Source organism: Gymnodraco acuticeps, unplaced genomic scaffold (assembly GCF_902827175.1).
Source record: "Gymnodraco acuticeps unplaced genomic scaffold, fGymAcu1.1, whole genome shotgun sequence".
In the NCBI taxonomy this organism is placed as follows: Eukaryota; Metazoa; Chordata; class Actinopteri; order Perciformes; family Bathydraconidae; genus Gymnodraco; species Gymnodraco acuticeps.
This window is the reverse complement of record NW_022989810.1, coordinates 4,590,855-4,613,542: the sequence shown is the minus strand read 5'-3', so window position 1 is coordinate 4,613,542 and position 22,688 is coordinate 4,590,855. Positions and strand designations below refer to the sequence as shown.

At 37.6% G+C, this 22,688-nt stretch overlaps 2 protein-coding genes across 2 annotated transcripts; both read left to right on the top strand.

Moving 5' to 3' along the window:
- The first annotated feature begins 8,184 nt into the window (after positions 1 to 8,184).
- Positions 8,185 to 9,017, top strand: LOC117554027 (hepcidin-like). Its single transcript, XM_034228234.1, has 3 exons — positions 8,185 to 8,368; positions 8,469 to 8,546; positions 8,711 to 9,017. Exons 1-3 carry the CDS (start codon positions 8,282 to 8,284, stop codon positions 8,804 to 8,806), a joined length of 261 nt encoding a protein of 86 aa, XP_034084125.1. The 5' UTR covers positions 8,185 to 8,281; the 3' UTR covers positions 8,807 to 9,017.
- A 1,882-nt stretch (positions 9,018 to 10,899) lies between these two features.
- Positions 10,900 to 11,699, top strand: LOC117554010 (hepcidin-like). The gene is made up of 3 exons (XM_034228211.1): positions 10,900 to 11,057; positions 11,151 to 11,228; positions 11,392 to 11,699. The coding sequence occupies exons 1-3, from the start codon at positions 10,971 to 10,973 to the stop codon at positions 11,482 to 11,484; spliced, it is 258 nt and encodes an 85-aa protein (XP_034084102.1). The 5' UTR covers positions 10,900 to 10,970; the 3' UTR covers positions 11,485 to 11,699.
- Positions 11,700 to 22,688: the final 10,989 nt, after the last annotated feature.

The following is a 22,688-nucleotide window of genomic DNA, read 5'->3' as shown; positions in this document are numbered from 1 at the left end:
AGATGTTGATAGCCGCAGGCAATAAGGAGACACTCAGAAAATATTTGGGTTTGATTAAGATTTTCTTGATCCCCTTGAAACTATTTAAACAAACTAGCTACTATAAAACACAACTCAACTGAGTCACCCGCTAATCACGTTGCAGTTTCAGAGGATCGAGTTATCCCAAATCATAAGCAGCTCATCAACTGCGGTTGTGTTTTCACTTGTTTGACAGATGCTTTATTACGACTGGAAGTGTTTAACTAAATATTACGCCTGCCCTCGGGCTCCTTAGATTTAGATCTGTTTACATTCTTCTCTTCCAACATATATCTATTAGGCCATCTGCGTTTCCAGTTCAACCCCACTTTTAAAATATGATTATTTTCGACTTTGCCGCTCACCCAGGACCAGGAACGTTAATTTATCGTAATCCTTTGAAGAGGTGACCTGGAGGAAGCTCACCCAGGCGGAGTGTTCCCCTCGTCGTTCCAAGTCCAAATTCTGTGTGGCATGTTTGACATTGCGAGTGAAAGGAATAACGCAGGTTGTCAGGTAGGAAAGAGCCAGGCTACGAGGCCACAGCAATCAGGAAAACTTGGTCCGGCACTAGGCATGACTTCAATAAAATACCTCCAGTCCTACTTTTAGAAGCATTAGTCGAGGCCAAATTAAAAAGTAGAGTGCAATTAAAAGAAATCACTGTGTAAATGTTAGCATGTGGAAGTTTTTCTTTTCCTCCCCACACCCCCCTTTCCTCCTAGCTGAACAAAGAATGCCCCAAAGGCAGAGTTGCGCAGCTGCCGAATATTACTACAACCATGTGTTTTAAATAAGACCCCATTATAATCAAAATCATAAAATAAAAAAAGGTAATGTGGCTCTCTTAAACATTTAAATGTAAGTTAAGCAATGTAGAGTTCAAGCCTTTGTGAGCATTTGTTTGTTGCACCTAATTGACTCTTTCTGAAAAAACAGATTTAGCAACCATCAAAAAAGACGTTATTTGTAACAAATATATTGCCTTTTCAAATAAACAGTACATGATTGCAAGTGTACCGTTTTGTTTCCAGTTTGACCTTTTGACCAGATGGGAACTGCCTACGTTGTGCAAGAATTTGAGAAAGAGTTTACAGAGGATATTAACTAATACAGTCAGCCGGGGCTCAATGAAAATGTGTGCGAAATTTACAAAAATCCCAATACTACTCCCACTCTGCAGAATTGTGTGGTGTCCCTGTGGCCTTTGACATTTCGAAACTCTTTTTTTTACGAAAATAAAAAAATAATAGATACGTTTGCAGTCTTCAATGCACAGATATGTTGACGAATGTGCTAGAATAGATATTTTTTCACATCTGTATTCTGTGTTATTTGTTTGTGTGATAGGCATTATGAATATATTTTGATGTTTGTTGATTGTTTTGTGTGTACGGACTGCAGATGGAAATCAGCTTTTAGCTTTGATCTGGCATATAGCATCTCCTTTCTTTTTGAGATTCATGTATTTTTATGCATGGTCCTTCAATAAAGATATATAATAATAATAATATGATTTCAAGACTATTTAAAATAAACAAAATAAATATATGAGCTGATATGCAGTTGTTAGAGGTGGCGACCCTTATACTGGGGCTCAGTCCTGCTACGAACCCAGGTTTTGAATATGGCATGTGTTCCCTTTACGTATCATCCCCTACATCTCCGTTTTCAAAACTATGAGTCTCCAGTAAAGCCTAATGGTAAATGATACTTATCACTTTATCCAGTCGTTTGAATGTCAGTGGACTGCAAATAAGTCAATAAAGGAGCATGGCTGCTCATTCCCTGGCTCTCAAAAGAGTTTGGCTGGCTGTTTAATCTATGTTCACACTAAGGTAGTACGGTAGGTAGTAAGGTAGTAAGGTAGTAACACATAGAGAGAACAGTACAGCGCTTTATCCAGTCTTTAATAAGTCTTTAAGAAGCTGCTGGGACTCCCAGCAGCTTCTACTGAAGCCTTCCGAGTAAATCGCCAGAAGCGCCGACACCTCCTCATCACTCCACCACTCCCATGTTTTCTTTTGTGTTGCCATAAGTTAGCCTCTCTCTGTTGGTGCACTGGGCTAATGGCAATGCTAATGAAATAATGCTAATACTGGCAAATAAAATGGCAGCTTCAGAGTTTTACGGGGCGTGGTTTGCAATTCGCCCAGCCAATCAGAAATTGGAACCTTTTCCTCCCCAGGAAAGTACCACCTCTCAAGTAGGGACTGAAAAGGGGTGAAAAGGTTCTGGATAAAAAGTTTTAGCTCCAGATCTTTTTGGTGTGAACGCAAAATCCCAGGAACTATCGGAATTATTCCTGGGAAAAGTACTCCGGTGTGAAAGCGCCCATTCATACAACACATTCAAGCACCATTGACCATGCTATCGGGGGCAACTTGGGCTAGGTATCTTGTCCAAGGATACATCGACATGTTGACTGCAAGGTCTCGAACTAAGCCACAACCTTCCGATTTGGAAGGGCAAGTCACAGTCGTCCACACTTAAAAAAAAAAAATATATAAATATTTATGAAGTGTATATTGTATTATAAATATATTATATTGTATAGGACATAATTGCCGTCAATCTCCCCCCCAAAAAAACCCAAATCTTCGAAAAATTCTAATATATTTTTATATTCAATTCTACATAATATTATATTTTATTTGCCCGTTTATTTTGATATAATATTCCAAAAAATACTTGCTTCAGGGTTCATGCAAACGGGATAAAAAAAAAGAATAGGTCTGCATCTTCAATAATTCTGTCACGTTTTTAGTTTTGTGTGTCTGGTAGTGGGTGTTTTTCTGTTCTCCTTGTCATGTTTTCCTCCCTGTGTATTGTCTGGTCTTTTCTCCCCGTGTTTTCCTGTCTGTCGTTAGTTTCCCTGGTGTGTCTAATTTCCTGATTGTTTTCACCTGTCATCCCTTCTGTGTCTCCTGTGCTCATCAGCGTCAGCCTTCTTAGAAAGCATATAGAAACATATACAAAATATATAATATACCAAACCGCTCATGTTCTTAGATGACCTGTTGTCAGAGAAGATCATACAAATAGATCTGAAATGAATTTGTTTTTAAAAGTAACTGAAGGAGCAAATTGTGGATACATTCTGTGGGGCCTACTGGTCTTTTGGTGCTTAACCCTCTAGTTAAAAGTCGCTGAGGGTGTCGCCTCACACCAGGACAGATGAGTTTCCATGGGAGGAACGAAGATGTCTGGCCAAATCCACTTTTCCCCCCTTATTAAAATGGATATTTCCGAGCTGTCAGAGGGTGATGTCTGGGTTTTCAGACACTCTCACTGACTTCTCGCTGACAGTGGGCTTCCTTTTCCCCACAGGTTCGATATCTCCTGCGGCTCTGCCTCCCACTGTGTGGTATAGCGGGTTCCCTTTGGGTCTCAAGCCAGAATGACTCTGGAAAGCTGTTCACTTCTCACTCAGAGGCAACGCTAATTTACTGAGACTCTCCACTGTTTTAGGTCCGCGGTGCATTTCCCACGTTCCAGCTGAGAAAATATATCATTAGTCCCTCATCGTGTAATGTTTGCCACGTTACGTTATAAAAGCTGGGTGTAAAGCGACATGGATAAAACAGGAGAGATTTCCAGCGTGCCTCATTTTGACCGCCTGCTTGGAATAAGTGTTCCTAATTTGAAAAAGGGGGACAAGATGCGGTGTTGAAAAGGCCATTTTGCTTAGTAAATACTCCTGGGTGGCTGGAAGACTAAGCATTTCCACTGTGAATGTCTCCATAACGTATTGCAGCCATACAAGTCTTTTTATGAGCCTTCCTTGAAAGTTATATGGATTAATTAACTTTCCAGGCAAATTAAGATGCCATGCTAATTGTAGTCTAGGTAAATTTAATGAGATCCAAACAGAATATGCACAAATAAGTTCCTCCCCCTACACATGTTTACTCTCTGCTCGATAAAAGAATAAAGTTTGTTTACGGCTCAAACAGAGGAGCGACTTCCGTGGAACTGTCACTGAGTGCGACCTATGAGTTGCTCTGTCATTACGTGCCCAAAAGTGAGCGAAGACCCTTTTTTGGCACCAGACCACAGTTTTCTGGGTTCTTCACTTCACAAACATTTTTACAGGCGTGACAGGCTGCAACCGAGCAGGCCGCAACAGACAGCTCTGTCACCTCAAAACAACCACCGCGCAGGGCCACACGAGAGGGCTAAATATATCGCCTCCCAGGAAGTGGGGCAAAAAAAAGAAGGAGAACTGCTCAGTCTGACTGGCTATCTTGTGGCTTAATTAACTAACACAGGACACAGGCTGGGAAAATTAGAGGCCAGTGGAAGCTCTTTGACTGGATGCTTTGTAGGCTTTACCACATGGCGACCACGATGCAAGTGGCCTCTTATATCACTCATCGATGCCATATTGTACACCCAGTCCTCCCTTGTTACTTGTTTACTAACTAGTAAGCATTTGAGGAGAGATCTCTTACCTATCTGGATTTCTTTGAAACCATCTTCTACACCTCCATATCTCTTTTTCTTTAATCACAAGTGCGAAAGCCATTCATGTGGCAGCAATTTGGGCCAGCCGACACCCAGTGGTGAATGTGCCTGACCCCCTCTCTGCACCCCCCAACACCCTCTGGAAAGCCACATCTATCGGAGCCTTCAGGGCCTTTGCTGGCGGCCCAAGCCCATTAAAAATCTGGGTTGTGTGTGTCTGCATCTCCGAATTAGAGGTCGTACAGGTTACGAAATGTTGTTGCATATACGTGAAGTCATTCAGATGTACTGTATTAAACACAACAGTTACAAAATCCTATTTAAACAGCCTTCCTGCACCGTTTCAATGAAAGGCATACACTTAATTAAAACAGTGTGCCTTTGCAGTGGTATCGGTTATTTATATCTTTTATCATTATTGCTGGAAAAAAAGAGCTTAAATTAAAGGCAAACTTCACTGATGAATTTATTGCATCCTCATATCAGGAAATAGAGTAGCAGTTTAACAGTTTTTTGCCTCCACGGTAGCAGAACACAGGTTTTGTTAGTGCATGGGCTCCCGTTAATTTGTTTCATTGCCGCAGAAAAGCAGTGCCCCTTGACTCCGTGCAGAAAACATCATCCGCTTATAAGCTCCCACAATAAAACCCATGCTGTAATAAGCCCCGTTTTGTTTCAAATACATCCAAGTGAAAACATTTATTGGACTAATTACAATGGTCTCCCATTGGATTTTCTTCCTGTGTTACACATGCGTTGGCAACGTTCCCAGTATTGTGTCTCACTAGTCATGACTGTGGCACTAACCGCCAAGCACGGGGAGGCAAGGAAGGAGGGAAAGCACAACGGAAGTTATAGTGGAGCAATAGTGGAATCACTCTTTTGACAAGTTGGGTTTAATCCTAGAAGAACATAATTGTGGTGGGAAATGGGGATAAGAACTGGACAGGGATAACATTTTCTTGAGACTGGGTCAGTGCCCTATTCCAGGTCAGACAGGCATATTGATCTGTCCGAGGAGGTGAATGTGTTGTTAGCTGTGATTGTACCAACTGTAGCTTTACTTTGCCAGCAGATTGGCAGGCAAGGTAGCAGCCGAAACAACTTTGACAGTTCCCATTAGAAACAATGACAAGATATACAGCAAGCATGTAAACCAACAGGCCATCTGTACAAGAATATCTTTCAACTTAATGTTGGTAACAAAAAGATTACTCATTTTGATAGAGCTCAAACCACCCAACTGACCATCATTTATTGGGTGTGAACTGTGAACACCAAAGACCTTTACCTTAACTGTACCTGATCCTAGACAAAAACACTGCATCTCTTGCCAAAAGCCCAGTATTGTCTTCACTTCCTCTGGTAACCAAAGTGAAAGAGAGCAAGAGCCTTGGCACCATTGACACTCCTTTCACCATCGCAACAATTGAGAATTTCTGACCAACTGCTTCACCGCCTTAAACCACATGACCCTGCAGCAAGTAGTGGATGCATCTTGAAAGATAACTCATCACTTCCATCCATTCTTCCCCACTTTTGCCATCTGGGAGAAGATACCATACTCTTTGATCCTGTTCCACCAGACTGGGTAACAGCTTTCTACAACAGACTGTCAGGACGCTGAACTCTGTCCTATCTGACTCATAAAAGCCTGGACAGTAACTTGCCTATCACACAGCACCAGAATAAGACTCTCCCTACACAGACATGTCTACAACATAAACTCTTTAAACAATCCTTGTTGTTTTGTTTTTTAGTACTTACACTCCTTGGTTGGAAATAAACATAATTATGATCCATTACATTTCCTGTATATATTTTAGAATTGACAATAAGGTTAAGCACTAAGGTTAAGCAATGAGCACAAAGACAAAATTAAGTAAGTGTGGAAAATCCAGGCCTGCAATGCCAATATTACTGGAATGAGTGTGTTGTCATTTTACATCATTGACACAATTTCTTAACTTACGCAACTTAAAATACATTAAGCACAGGCGTCTAACCAACACCATTTTTGTATTAAACTTTGTGGAAGTAGTTTTGTTGCCTTTGAGCACTTCATAAAGCGCTTGATAAATAAAATGTATTATTATTAATTATTATTATTATTATTATTAACTTTACCAAGTAGTTGTGTTGTATATTGTGATGTACAATGTTAACCAAGTTTTAAAACTGTGACCGTAATCCGAAAAAATAAAAAAGTTTTACATCAACCTTTTTAAAAATGCAGTTTTGTGTTTCGGAATGCAATTTTTAGGACATGGTGTTGAAATGACATGTGTTCATCTTGACTGGACATAATGCAGTAGATTATATGGCGGTTGAAAGTTTGGAAAATGCTCCCCCTTTTATAGAATATGGGCCATTTAAAGCCATTTGTGGTTTGTTGACAATAATGTTGTGGTCAGCTGAAGCTTGCACATGGGCCAGCAGGGCTATCAAATAATGAAACAGAGTAAAAAGGGGATTTGGATTATTGGAATGGATATTTGAAACGACTGAGGTCTTTACAAATGGGTCTGAATACAGATATATGGGCTTTTTGATAGAACTGTATTTCTGCCTTACCGCGAATGTTACATTTTATGTCAAGGTCATAACATGTGGTTGAACTGAAGGTTTTTTGTGTATTCTGCATAGACTTTATAACATAAGTGGACACATTCACCCACACCCATTGGTTTGTGGACTAAACTTTTGAAGCGTCAAATTTGGCATTTTGGCCCCACCATCGTGATCTCGCCCGTCGCCATCTTTTTTACTTGGAACCAGTAGTGTCCCAAAAGTATCTAATAAGAAAACACATTTGAAAAGGAATACAACCAACAATATAACACAGTATATTTAACTACATTAATGGTTCTCCTCTTACTCTGTAGAGTGAAGTCATACAGAATAGCATTTGAATCCTTGTAGTAGTCCAACGTAAACAGGGTTTTCAGTAATTGAGAAAGTATCATTCACAAGCTGATGTCTTCACACTGAGACATCATAAAGGTGTTTGTACAATATTAACCACGTTTTAAAACTGTGACCGTAATCCGGAAAAAGAAAACATGTTTTACATCAACCAAAACTGTAGGTGCCATAACACTACTTAGCTCAAGTTCATTATTTGTATTATTATTATTCGTTTACGTCACCTTTGTTTGCTTGTTGAGCACTTCCGGTAATTGTCACATGGGTGTGGTTTGGTTTATAAGTCACCTGTTTGATGTCGAGTGCACATGACAGAGGGTGAGCTTGTGCTGTCATTTTTTCTGTTGACCGTTTTGTCCATTTACTCTGTTATGATTTTGTTTATTAAATATCCCAAAAACTATCTTGCTTCACTATGGACTTTCTCTTCGAAAACGCGTCACAGCTTATAGCCAAGTTTAGCCTCTCGGCGACTCAGAGGTAACTGGGGATTGAGCCGCCACAAAAATATAATTTTTTTTTCTTTTTCAAATCAGCTGCCAATTTTATATTGCATATGCAATTAAACATGTAAACATAAAACGTATACAAAGCTGTTTCTAAACCAGGTAGAAAGAAAATATAAAGACAGATTGACATTTTGCAACAGACATTTCTGCATACATTTCAAAAATGGTGAATTTCCCCATTCTCAACGTTCAGGAATTTCAACACCACCCCAGAGGGGTGATGAGGCAACAGAGGCCTCAGTGAGTATAAATACCAGCACATGGTACACTTAACCATCAGACAGGAGAAGAAGAGCTGACAACAGTCACCAGCAGATCTGAAGAAATCTAGTTATCTTAAAGTAGCCAACCCTCCTAAGATGAAGACATTCTGGTTTGCAGTTGCAGTGGCCGTCATGCTCACATGTATCTGTATTCAGGAGAGCTCTGCTGTCCCAGGAACTGAAGTAAGAACGTGAAACTATTTCATTCACCTGTTTACTATGTTTTTTATGTCAAACTGATCAAATGTGTTTCCTACTCTAAATCTTCACAATTCATCAACAGGTGCAGGAGCTGGAGGAGCCGATGAGCATTGAAAGTCTGGTTTCTGACCAGGAGGAGCCATCAGAGGACTCATGGAAGGTATATCATGCTAACTGAATGAATTTGGCAAAATACATTAATAAAAAAAAAAGAGTGTTGTCCCAACAAAGTGTCCTATTGCTCTCCAATGAAGAATACAGAATAAACAGTGAGTAAAGATGCTGCAGATGAACTCACTGCTCATGTTTCTGTCTCTCACACAGATGCCGTCCAGCATCAGAGAGAAGCGTGGCATTAAATGTAAATTTCGCTGCAGACGCGGTGTCTGCAAATTGTCCTGCAAAAAGAGGAGAGGATGATTCCTACTCCAACAACCACTAAATATTCATTTGATCAGAACTTTTCTCAAAGCAATTGTATTTATTGCTTGCAAAAGGTTGTTGATGAATGGATTTGGTCGTGCTGTTAATTTGAAATGTATCTGATGTGATCATCCATATTTGTTCCCAAATGTCTGCATATACTTACTGTAAGTGTATGAACAATAAATGTTACCATCATGAAAATACATTTTTTGTTTACTGATTATTTGTTGACTACGATGCATTCATCCATGTACATTTTTAAAAATGCTAACTACATTTTGTATACAGTATAAATAAAACGAGGTATCGTAAAATGGCTAATTAAATCGAAAAACTAGCCATTCAATCAAAAAAGCATTTTTTTACATATAAGAAAAAATATTATATTTTATAATATTACAGTATATTATAAAATCTAACTTGTATAAATAAATCATATTTAGGGGGAAAACAAAAAAATTAAAACTATAACATAATTACAGCTAGATCAAAGCTTATTAAAAAGAAAATACGTTAATGACACTAGTGGGCATAATGTAAGTGGACTGCAGTCAGCTTCTTGAAGCCTACACTGGTGCTCACAAATAATAGTCATTAACGTATTGCAGCTCTACAGAACAACTGTTTTCATACACTATATTTTGCTTATCTGCAAAAATCGGGGCCAGCTCTGTAAACTCAAGACTTGGTCACTGATTTAATGACTGAGCAATGAAGTAACAGGATTGGCTGGTGAATAGTGTTTGAGTTTTGTGCATTAGCCATTGCTTCTTAAAGTCTTGTGGGGCGTGGTTATAGAGTGGTGCAGGAATAAGTCCTAAAACCCCAAAATGAGTCAGTATTTTAGCACTTCTGGTTCCCTCCTCTCAAAGACAACAGTTTTTTCAATGTGTTTTTGGTTAGACGCCTCCCATGAAATGTGTGTTCAACACAAAGTTAAGAGATTTTCACTTTCATTTTGCTTTAAAACATAGAATTATTACAATGAACCCACCGCTGGTAAATGTCTGATGCTTCTATGTGTCTTAAAAACGCTGATTGCTAACAAGTGACTAAATAGACTACTTAACGTCAAAAGGCCAACCAAGATGGTGACATGCAACCATGCGACCTTGATGTTTGTAGCCTAACATTACAGTAGGTATTTACTTCTGGCGATTGCATTTACACTTCAACTATTATAAAGGTAGTGTTAATGTTGGGAGGTTATATTGCTGAATAATGCGAGTAAGTATCATAAACATGTGTTTGTCACAGATCTTGTTTTTAGCAAGAAAAATATCCCAAATTAGCCAAGCACTCAACAAGGGTATCAGTGAAGAAGGGAAATGTAGTTATTGCACAACATAATAATAATACATTTAATTTATATAGCGCTTCTCATCTGCCAAGACAAATCTCGAAGCGCTTCACAGCAAAGGACACTGATACAATTTGAAAGATTAAAAAAAAAAAAAAAATTAAAATAAAATAAAAGTCGGAGATAGCGATAAAAATGGCAATACTCCAGGTGTACCACATTTGTAACGATACATTTGTTAGGACTGAAGTTATAGTGATAGAGCCCACAAATAATCATTAAATGCCAATATGTTTAATCTTTTTCTTTATATCTATTTATAATTCACAACCTGATGTTTTTACACTGACCGTTCATTGTGTTTTTAGTGTTTGAATTGATGACCGATGTAAAATTAAATGTATTTGTGATATTGTCTTGTTTTATTATATTTACAATCATAAGTACAATGTTTAGTTGAAGCCACAAGCAGACACTAGCTTCTAAATGTCAAGCATTGTTTACTGACATAGTTTCAGTACAGAGGTACAGATTAAGTCTAATTCTGTATAACAGAAAACCAGAACAAAATAAAACAATAATGTATCTGATATTGAGGAGCAAACACTGGGGCATGGATTTCAAAAGATGGTGATTTTTTCTATTCTCAATGTTTGGAAATTCCCACCTCCATTCCAAGTACAGAGATACGGTATATGCAGCTACATGCTGTCAGTGATGAGGCAACAAAGGCCTCAGTGAGTATAAATACCAGCACAATTTACTCTAAACCATCAGACAGGAGAAGAACTATAAAGAGCTGGTCACCAACACATCTGAAGAAAACGAGTGGACTCAAAGCAGTCATACGATCCTAACATGAAGACATTCTGTGTTGCAGTTGCAGTGGCCGTCGTGCTCACATTTATCTGTATTCAGGAGAGCTCTGCTGTCCCAGGACCTGAAGTAAGAACATGACTATTTTCGTTTTACTTATTAGCCATCAATGTTTCGTCAAAATGATAAACTGTGGTTCCTACTGTATATGTTAATCAACAGGTGCAGGAGCTGGAGGAGCCAATGAGCAGTGAAAGTCCAGTTACTGAACATGAAGAGACATCAGAGGACTCATGGAAGGTATTTTAAGCTCATTTAATAATCTTGGCTAGAAACATTGAGCTTATTAAAAAACTAGTAAAAGTGTGTTGTCCCAACAAAGTGCCTTGATGCTCTCCAATGGAGAATAGAGAATAATGAGAATGAAGATGCTGCAGAACCTCATGTTTATTTTCTTACACAGATGCCGTACAACATCAGAGAGAAGCGCAGCATTAAATGTACATTTTGCTGCAACTGCTGCCGCCGCGGTGTCTGCGGATTGTGCTGCAAATAGAGATTTGGATGATTCCCGCACCAACAGCAACAACAAAATAGTCATTTGATCTCATTTTTCCTTAAATCAATTGTATTAACTGGATGTAAAATGTTGATGATGACTGGGTTTTGTCATGCTGTAGTTTATAGATGCATGTGATCATCCATATAGTTTGTCAAATGTCTGCATAAACTAAAGTGTGTGGATAATACATATTTACAACGCTACAAAAATGTTTGGTATTGTTTTAAAATACTTGCTTTTAATGACACTTGTGGCTGTTCAGTGAACTTGTGCCCACAAATAAGGGTCACTAATATATTGCAGCTCCAAAGCACACATATACAAACACTATCATTGGTTTAAGGGCAACAAAGCAGGGCCAGCACTAGGAACCCACTAGTCTGGCCTTGATTTAATGACTGAGTTGAAATAACACCAGGTGGATACTCAGATCTTGTACTTGAGTAAAAGTAAAAGTACCAAAGTGTAGGAATACTCTGTTACAAATAAAAGCCCTTCATTCAAAAGGTTACTAGGTTAGCTGCTGGTGACCTTCTCGCGCTCTACCATCGAGAGCCTATTGACTGCATCACAGTTTGGTATGCCAGCTGCACTGAGGCCGACAGGATGAGGCTTCAGAGAGTTGTAAAAGCAGCACAGAGGATCATCGGCTGCCCTCTCCCCTCCCTGATGGACATTTACACCTCCCGCTGCCTCAGTAGAGCCAAAAACATTGTTAAGGACAGTTCACACCCCGGCTTTCACCTGTTCAACCTGCTGCCCTCCGGCAGGCGCTATGGTGTATCAAATCCAAAACAAACAGACTCAAAGACAGTTTTTTCCCAAGAGCCATCATTGCTCTTAACACCTGACATGTGAATCAATGTGACTCTGTACATATACATATATATCATTATTATTATTGTTATTATTATTATTATTTATTACATTACAGATTTTATTTTTATACTCCTGGACATAATTACTGCACTTTATTCCTTATTCCTTATTCCTAAGTATGTATGCTGCGTGTATTTTGTTTTTGTTTTGATGGCACCCTTGAAAGGGAGAAGCATTTATTATTATCTCATTGTACATGTATAATGACATTAAACGATTCTATTCTATTCTATTTTATACTCAAGTAAAAGTACAAAAGTATTAGCATCAAAATATACTTATAGTACCAAACTACTTTATTATGTAAATTGGTCAATTTCAGAATAATATGTTTAGATTATAATTATTGATGCACTAAAGTGTTATCATAAAGGTGCAGCTAGTTTTAATAATAATAATAAATTACATTGATATAGTGCTTGTCCTGGTGATTTCCTGGTGTGAATGACTTTGTATACTGCAGGAGAGCTTATGGATTTACTCCAGGTGTAACTAAAGTCTGATTTAAGACTTGATTATATTTCACATCATTAATCCAAAAGTAACTAAATATATTAAATCAATATATTGTAGTAGAAGTACAAGATTTACCTCTGAATTGTAGTGGAGTAGAAGTACAAAGTATAGCATAAAATGGATATACTCAAGTAAAGTACAAGTAGCTCAAGATTGTACTGAAGTACAGTACCTAAGTAATTTATTCAGTTGCTTCACACCTCTGAGTAACACCATTGGTCTGCTGAATGTTGGAGATCTACAGATCAGCAAAAGTAAAAAGCCACTGAATGCTATAACTGAACTGCATGACTTGTCAACACCGCTAAACTAAAGGTGGCTAATGTTTGGCGTGATAGCGTTAAGTTGTCTAATTTAGTCACTTGTTAGCCACCGCCATCTTTATGACACTTAGAAACATCGGACATTCACCAGTGGGGTATTAACCAACCCTTAGATGCATAAGTGGGTCTTATTTGACCCGGTGAGGTGGTTTTCTTGAAGTATCTTTGTAATTACATTTTTTTATCATTTCATATTCCAGCTATTCCTCAAAAAACATGTTTTGGATATCATGCCATTCACATTTTAAATTTACATTTTAAGAAATTGTAGTTTTTGTATTTCTACCCCAAGCTTCCATAAGTGGGTCAAAAATGACCCGCATGCATTTTCTATGGAATTTCAGTTTTTTTTCAAAATGTAATTTTTTTTTCTAAAATTATAAATAGTGAAAAATTAAATATTAAATATTTCTAGTGTGAACCAAAATATAATACTAAATATTATACAAGGGATTTTTCTTAACCAAAATGACAACAATTGCATAAAAACACATATACGGGTCCTTTTTGACCCACTTATGGAAGAGTGTAGGGTCCAGTGACTCGTGCATCTAAGGGTTAAGTATTTTATGTTGTAGAAATAAACGTGAATATCTATTAAGCTTGCGTTACCATAGACCTTATTTCAAGCATCTACCCTAAAACATAAAACATTATTCTAAATGCTAACCCATTTCTGTTGTGAAACTTTTTATTTTAGACCTGACTATTTAATAAAGATTTTGCTAGCAAAATGATCAAATACTTTTGAAAGTTCAATAAATACAACAACATTAAAAAGGTAATAATCTAGGGCCCTAATTAGATTGTTCATGATCAGGATATGATGGGCTATAAATGTAATTCCTAAAAGGAAAAAAACAACAACAATAAAGCAGTTTATTTAAATTACATTAGAGTGTCTCCCCTTGCTCAGTATTGAGCATCTTTGGCAGAAAGCCCTGGATCTCTAGATAGGCTTTTAACTGCATTGCATTTCACTGCCGTTTCTATTCATTTTTAGAACAATTATTAAATGTTGTTGTTTGAGTGCACTTTATCATATTTCTTTGCACATTGGGCTACTGTATAGGGCCAATACTGATGTTTTATCTTCAAAAATTGCATCCCAGATCTTCTTTGATCAGGACAGAGTGGGTTGGAAGTGTGTTTTGTTTTTGTTTCTATCCCTTTCTCGTTTCAGCATTTCTTTTCATAGACTGTCCAAATCAGAAGACAATGTTTCCGTCAGAGCTATAATTTAGGCTTTCTGCCAAATAAAAAGGCTTGCAATAAAAGCACAGAATGATTAATAATGATTTGGGGCTTTGAAATAACCAGTCAGCTCTGGAAACAAGATTTCACATGGTCATACTGATAGCACCTGCTATGCTGCAGTTCAAATAGGAGTTTACATGTTAAACAAATAAAACAAACAGGTGATTAACAAAACATTTAAATATAACCAAATTAATATAACATTACAAATATTGAGTGGGTAGATTACAACACATGGAGCCATTCACGGTGCTGTTTGTTATGCTCACATGGTTTGATGATAAATGTTGATAAGTATGTAAATGTAGCTTGTAAATATGTTGTATGATATCCTCTATTGTTTTATGTTTCATGTGGAACCTAATTACTGCAGGTCTCCCTTGAAAAAGAGATCTTTGATCTCAAGGGACAATCTGGATGAATAAAGGTTTGAAATGAAATGAAAATGCCATGCATGACAACTTTCAAAATATAAAACAAAATGGACGTCTGAAAAATGCTTATAGCTGGAAAATAAAAAGTCAGTGTTTATCATCGCAGGACATGATGTTCTTATTCAGATAGTGTCATGGTAACACTCGTACTTTAGCAAGAAAAATATCCCAAATCAGCCAATCACACAGGTCAACAGGTTTTGAGTAAATAGGTGAGTAACGTAGGGAATTGTAGTTATTGCACAACGTGCTGTATTTGTTAAGATGGAGGACATATTGATGAAAGTAATGTTCCACAGTTATTTATCAAATACCTAAATGTTTTTAATTTTTATAACATTCACAAACTTATGTTTGAGATAAGAAAAGATAAGATAAACCTTTATTGATCCCTGTAGGAAAATGTTAGGATCTAAGTAGCAACTGCAACAAGGGTGAAACACAGGATAAGACAGATATGAACACACACAAATATAATAATAATAATAATAATGATAATTATAATATCAATAATGAAAGTAAAGAAGTGCAAGAAATAAAAATACCTGAAGAAATATGTACAAAATGTATTGTACAGTATACATTATAATTAAATGTTTTTACACTTGATTAGTTGTATTTTGTATGTTTGAATGATGACCAATATAAAATATGACTACACTATTCCATTATGCTTTTCTCAATAGTTCGCCTTATTTTAATATCTTTACATTTATGTTACACTGTTTAACTGAAGCCAAGCAAACACAAGCTTTTACATTTGAAACAACATTTAACATTTCCTTATATTTTGCGCATAGATGTAAAGAGGAAGATTATAGTCGTTTTTGTGATATTGTTGAACAGACACTTACATTTCAAATTCTCATAGTACTGGAATTTCCCACCTCCATTCCCAGCAAGGAGAGAGATGCAAGCCCATCCTGGCAGCTTCATGCTGTCAGTGATGAGGCAACAAGTGTACATTTTGCTGCAACTGCTGCAGCAACGTCTGTCAAACGTGCTGCACAAGGAGATTCTGAGGATTCCTGCACCAACAACAACTGTTGCAAAATTCTGAAGATTCCTAGATTTCATCATGTGCTAGACAACTGATAGTGCAGTGTGTTATACAATACACTTAAATATGACTATATGAAATTGTGTGAAAGTGTTTTAATTACAATTATAAGTAGAAACGTCTCACACACCTGTGAATTGCTACTATGACAAGTCGAAATGTCCACAGACCTACAGTATGGAGATTTGATAGCCACCACACAACTCATTTGAATGTTGGTAATCCTTCTGGACACAATTTAGTTTTTTCTTTTTATAGCTGTACTAGCTATTTCTTCTTCTCATGGAGATATCAGCTCATTTCATACATCACACTTACAGCTTAGTAATGTCAGCAGTATATTAGCTTTGGGTTGTGGTGCACACATTTAGTAAACTTGTGTACGTTCACATTGAGTTTACCTTAACTCAGTGTAGTCTCTAGTCACCAGAGCAGGTGAGCTGCTGCTGGAGAGACATATTGGCAAAGAGAAGCAAAATATGCACCCTCTAAAGTAGAGATTTAAATACAGGTAGTGGCCAACCGGAATGTACCAAGTGCTACATTAAGGGGGGGTTGGTATTTTGTTGTTTTGGAGATTTTATTTCTAACCCTCCTTATATAGGTTTGTTGATGTTGTTTTTGTAAATTGCTAACATATCTATACTGACGGACTAAATGTCCCGTTTTGTTCTATTTGTAGTTTTGTGTTACCCCTTTCTTTCAGCTTCAGTTCCATTTGTTTAGTTTAGCATTGTATGAAATATGCTAAAATATATTTTTATTATCCAAAGTTGGCAGCTGTGATTAAAACGAGAGCTGTAGATGTATTACAATGATTTAAAAATTGGAAATAAAATGAATATGCAAAACGAAAAAAGGGATACTGCAAACTGAGATGGTGTGGGACATTTTTTATTTTGCAAGACTGCTTGTATTCAATGTTATATTCACAATATGTTGCAGCTTTGTTCAAAGTACTATTAATACATTATGAAATGTACAACAACACTGTTGAATGCTGTGCCAGAGGAAATGTTTGCACATTGTAGTGAGCTGTGTAAAAAGGATTAAACTGACAATTCCTAACTATTCAAATGTTACACTTAGATATTTACAATGGAGTTTTATTAAATAAAACGGATGTAGGCAATTTAAAATAGACTTAAACACAGGATGTCAAATTAAAAAATGTAAATTGTAATATTAGTTCAAACATTACAAAATGATGGTTGTATTGGAAAATATAAACTTTTAATCTAATAAACATATGTATAATACAAAAAACATTATTTTCCTAAAGAATATTTCCAAACAAGATTTAAAAGTGAAATGACTAAAGTGACAATTATTCTGTCAACATGACTATATATCGTGTTACATTGAGGCCTTCTCTTAAAAAAAAATGTTCATAAATAAAAAGAATGAAACCTTTAAAGTATAACTTTCTGAAAGTGATATTTTAAAAAAACAACAAAAAAGGTGATTTGCCAGTAAATGTGGAGCCTTCCTGGTACTGTTTGTTGAAATAACGAGTTTATTTGAATCAGGTCAGAAGCGTTATCAGTAAACATGACATGGCAGAAAGAAGGGAATTTTAGCTATTGCAAAATATATTTGAAAAGACTGAAGTTACCGAAAACGTAAATATTAACTGCACATTGCTAGCTTTATTGACCTATTTAGGTTTTCAATGATTGTTTTACAATCAGACAATTAAACAAAATAGATGTTTTTGCTGATAACTGGATATCACTTTAGTTACGTTCATGTCAACATTTATTTTTGATGTTTTATATATGACATTGGTGTATGCTTTATAGGTAACAAATGCGAAGACATCGAGATCAATTTTGCACTACTAAACATAATGCAGTAATTTAATAAGAAATCAAAAGCATTTAGTAAATTGTTTTTTTTATTCATTGATATAGATGCTGGGAAAAAGTTATGTTTGTTGCACTTTGAGGCATACCAATAAGAGATTATTGGAAAAAGTTAATCATTTTCCAATAACCTGGAGCAGAAAGAAGAACATTTCCAATTATCATTGGTGGAGAATTTCCCCTTTTCATTCCATCAAATGATTGATGCAAGCCCCTCCATGAAAGCTTATGATGTTCTGTAAATGTCGTCACATTTCACACTCAACCATCAGAGAGGACAGGAACTGAAGTCAAAAGATTTAACAACAAAGCTCCGAACATGAAGACATTCTATGTTGCAGTTGCAGTGGTCGTCCTGGTACCATTTGTTGACGCTGACAAGTTTTTTCAAAAGTCCAGCTCTCGGTTCACAAGCATTATCAGTAAATAGGAGAAAATGAGAGAAGTCCGGGGACTATTGTTTTTTTTAGATACATTTGGCAAGACTGAAGTAACCAAATATGAAATGTCCGTTGACTTTATCCCCCTGCACATCACGTTTGAACCTTTTTGCTTTTTGGCCCGAAAAAAAAAAAAGGTGAATGACCTACCTTAGGCCCCTGATGTACGCCGCTGAAGGAGAGAGAATACACAGACGAAGAGATTTTGCACGTTGTTTGAACCTTTTTGCTTTTTGGCCCGAAAAAAAGGGTGAATGACCAATGCTGGGAAATGTTTATTCCCAGCATTCCACTCCCTGCTGTCCTGTAAATGTTGTCATTGATGAGGCAACAGACTAACAGATAACAGTGAGTACAAATACAAAGTTTCATACTCAACTATCAGACAGGAGAAGAAGAGTCATCGTAAGAGTCAAAGGGTTCAACAACAAAGCTCCTAACATGAAGACATTCTGTGTTGCAGTTACAGTGGCCGTCGTGCTCACCTGTATCTGTATTCAGGAGAGCTCTGCTGTCCCATCACTTTCTGAAATGCCAGATGGACACTGGCTGGACCTGCTATTGAGAGATGACAGTCCAGTTGCTGACGAGGCAGAGAAATCAGAGAAATCATGGAAGGTATGTCAAGATATCTGGCCAGAATCATTTCAGCTTCTGAATCCGTGACCTTTGCGCCAAGTTGGGACTCCTAACCCGTACACCTCTGGATTGTGCAATTCTGTTCGTTGTAGCAAATCAAGCCGCCATGTGGCTTGAACAAGTCTTCATTTTTAGTTGAACCTGCTAAATGGATTACGTTTAAAAAGCTAACACAGATTTATTAATTGAATTGTCCAGAGTTGCATTTATTTAAAGGAGCCCTAATATGCTGATTTCCAGGTGAATATGTGTATGTTGTTCCTCTACTGTGACATATCTCCTTGCTTTAATGTTCAAAAGCTCTTTATTCGTCTCATACTGCCTGTGCTGCAGCATCTCTTTTCACCCTCTGTCTGAAACCCGAGCCCAGTCTGCTCTGGTTAGCTCGCTTTCTCTGTTGTGATTGGTCTACCACTTAGAGATGTTCTGGGGCCTCATTTATAAAAGGGATATACGCTCAAAAGATGGCGTACGCCAGTTTCTACGCAATCTTTGCGATTTATAAAATACTAACTTGACGGGAAAACGTGCGGTCCTCCACGCAAACTCTGACCCATGCGTACGCACTAAGCATGAAAACGGGAGAGACGAGAAACTGCGACACCGTTGGCAGAAGGAAGAATGGAGAGAAATATGTGGAAATAATACCATCAATAAAATGTTACCTCTCATTTATCATGAAGAATTCATTTTCAAACATTGATTAAAGCCAATCTTAAAATGATTAAACAAACGCCTGTTTGAGTCTCCTCAGTGCACACACAAACATAACTTGGAGAAATAAATACGGATATGTTATTGATCACCCCTCCATTATGTTCTCTTGTTAAGAAATGTATTCTCATAAATGATGCGGTAAGCAGGAGGACAGAATTACGTCTAAACTGACGCCGTGTTGCATTTCTATAGGTTGGAGATACGAGCATGGTTTTATATACTATCACGTTTAATCGTGTTTTATGCCGTTTGCCAAGACTTGATAAGTCGCTCGTAAAACACAGTCACACCGTGTCAGATGTGGGTTATTTTGGGGAGGTGGAGATAAATTATATTGTTTGGTGGATGCCGTTTGAACCAGAGTAGCAGCATGGAGGTCGGATCGTCACCAAAATAAATAAATAAATGGCCCGAAAAAGGTTAATGACAAAAACAATACACAGCCTTCCTCAGGCAGTGTGTTTGTACCGGGGACAGGAGACCCCCCCTTGATGAGAGACTGTAAGAAGTGATCGGGTAATCCCTCCGGAGTGGAGTCATGACGACTGGATCTGAATTATTGTTTTGTATTTGGTGGTTTGTGTTCCAGCTGTCGATCAGCAACTATATAACCATAATACAGCAGTTAAAGGAAATGCAACTAATGTGTTGTGTTATATCAGCTGTACAATTGACCACATATGGTGTTCAGTTTCCATACTATGTATTTTTTAGCTATTCTGTCGTCATTTCCTGCTATTGTCTTCATTTAGTCAGTCAAAATGAATGGGCATTTCTTTGACTATTTATAGGCAAATGTGGGCGTTACGTGAAGCCCGCAAAAGCTGCACCGCATTTTGAGTCGATTGTGATTTATAAAGGGAAACCGGCATAGGAAGTGCCGTACACAAGTCCTACGCCGGTACGCAATGTTTGGTGAATCGGAAAATTTCTGTACCTATTTTTTGGATTTCTACTACGTAAAAAACATTCCCATGTGAATCCTATGCACGGCATTATAAATGAGGCCCCTGCCCCTTACTCTATCACGTACAATGTGTTGGAGTGTTAGCCAATAGAAGAGCGTTACACAGTGATGACATTATGTTACAGAAGTAAACAAAGGAGACAATCTCCCTCTGGAGGGGGCTTTGGGATTCGAGCCTTAGCAGACATGGACATGCACAAAAACCTATACAGTATAACCGACAACAAAAAAGCACAATAGGTCCTCTTCAACTCAAGAAATCACAAATTTCACTTATGAATTGTTAGGGCCAGAAACATTGAGCTACTGTAATTAAAATGCAAATGTGTGTTGACCTACTTTAGGGCCCTGATGCATGTCGTTGAAGGAGAGAGAATACACAGACGAAGAGATGGTGCTGCAGATTAACAAATTGTCTCATGTTTCAGTCTCTCACACAGAAGCTGATTCAGTCTCTCAGACCGAAGAACGACTCCAACTGATGCTGTCCCGACTGTTTGAACGTGCTGCAAATTTTGATTGGAAATTATGCAAGATTCTGAATGTACTTAACAAATGATACAGCAGAGAGTTAAGACAATACATATGAATCTTACTACAACAGTGTGGAAAGTGTTTAGATTCCAAAAAGAAATAGAAGTTTTCTTGTGTGAAATGACTACATTGATAATACTTCTGTTAATATGACACAATATCATATTATTATTATACAATAATATTCACAATAATGGGTTTAGATATCTAAAGCTGGAAACGGAGGATATGGTAAAGTTAAGATTTTATAAAACACCCTGAATTAGACATGAAAACCCAACAACATATTAATGAAAATAAAGTATGTCCTTGATGGGGGGCTGGCAGTACCACATTTTAAATTGTATTTCTGGTCCTTTTCATTAAGACCTTTGAATAATTGGTTTGACCCCCAAGCTGTGGTTTCATGGCGGGTTTTAGAAGAGAAGTTGGTCTCCCCATGGAGACTTCAGGACATAATTTACACAAACATATCTATCAAACAATGCCAGCTTAGGTTCGGCCCTCTGATTACTCATGTAATTCAGACTTGGCGAAATGCACAGAAATTATAACGCTATTCAATGCCCCTGGCATCTCAATTCGCCAATATTTAATAACAACCAATTACTCATAGGGCGGAGGCCTATTAATTATTCCCAATGGGGGAGGAAGGGTCTTCACACCTTGGGAGATATTTACAGTGACAGTGGTCTCCGCTCTTTTCAGGATCTTAAAGGCTGTTATGACCTTCCAGGCACCTCTTTCTTTTTTTATCTACAGCTTAGGACAGCCCTTAAGGCTTATGGGGTCCCGTGGGATCAACAACTAGCACGGCATCCATTCCACATACTCATCACTGATAGAAGAACATCCAGGGGCTTTGTCTCTATGTTTTGTACTCACCTACTTGAGTCCTCTTATGGTGACCTTCCCTTAGATAGACTGTGGAGGAAGGATGTCCCAGAATTGAGACCTGAGGATTCAGTCTGGGCTAACATTCGTCAGGCGTCTTGCAATCCCGACCACCAACAAATTAATGTAATTTTTTTATATCAAATAAATTGAGATATATATATATGTTACGTTCCCAATTGGCTAGGGGGAACAAAAGGGAAACGACACGACCAGAGTAGAATTGGTATAATTATAAGTGGCTTTATTATAAAGCAAAGCGTAACAAAATGGCCGGCAGGCAACCTGACACATACAAAAGGGCCAAAAGGGCACTGGTTGACAAACAACCAAACAAAGGGAGGACTCTTAAAAAGGAGCCTGTGTACATACACAATAAATAAATACTAATATACAAAAGGAAACAAAACCTCACTTTAACAGTGGTACAACTAATTAAAGGAGATATATACAAAACACACAGCTAAACTAAAAGGCAACAGTCACAAAATCCTAAGCTACTCTAAACACTAACTAAACTACTCTACACTCTAAGTTGTCACTCGACACTGAACACATATATTGACACTCGTTACTTAGCACAGTCTGTAATGTCCATGACACAAGAGCAAACCGGTATGAGGCGTCTGATCGCAGCAGAGCCTCCAGAGTGGTGATAGTTCCCAGGCTTTGT

What these genes read in the sequence shown, in the direction of transcription:
- LOC117554027 (XM_034228234.1), top strand. Translation starts at nt 8,282, where the DNA reads ATGAAGACATTCTGGTTTGCAGTTGCAGTGGCCGTCATGCTCACATGT. An exon ending in CTGCTGTCCCAGGAACTGAA is followed by an intron (nt 8,369 to 8,468) that starts GTAAGAACGTGA and finishes ATTCATCAACAG; the next exon opens with GTGCAGGAGCTGGAGGAGCC. An exon ending in CATCAGAGGACTCATGGAAG is followed by an intron (nt 8,547 to 8,710) that starts GTATATCATGCT and finishes TCTCTCACACAG; the next exon opens with ATGCCGTCCAGCATCAGAGA.
- LOC117554010 (XM_034228211.1), top strand. Translation starts at nt 10,971, where the DNA reads ATGAAGACATTCTGTGTTGCAGTTGCAGTGGCCGTCGTGCTCACATTT. An exon ending in CTGCTGTCCCAGGACCTGAA is followed by an intron (nt 11,058 to 11,150) that starts GTAAGAACATGA and finishes GTTAATCAACAG; the next exon opens with GTGCAGGAGCTGGAGGAGCC. An exon ending in CATCAGAGGACTCATGGAAG is followed by an intron (nt 11,229 to 11,391) that starts GTATTTTAAGCT and finishes TTTCTTACACAG; the next exon opens with ATGCCGTACAACATCAGAGA.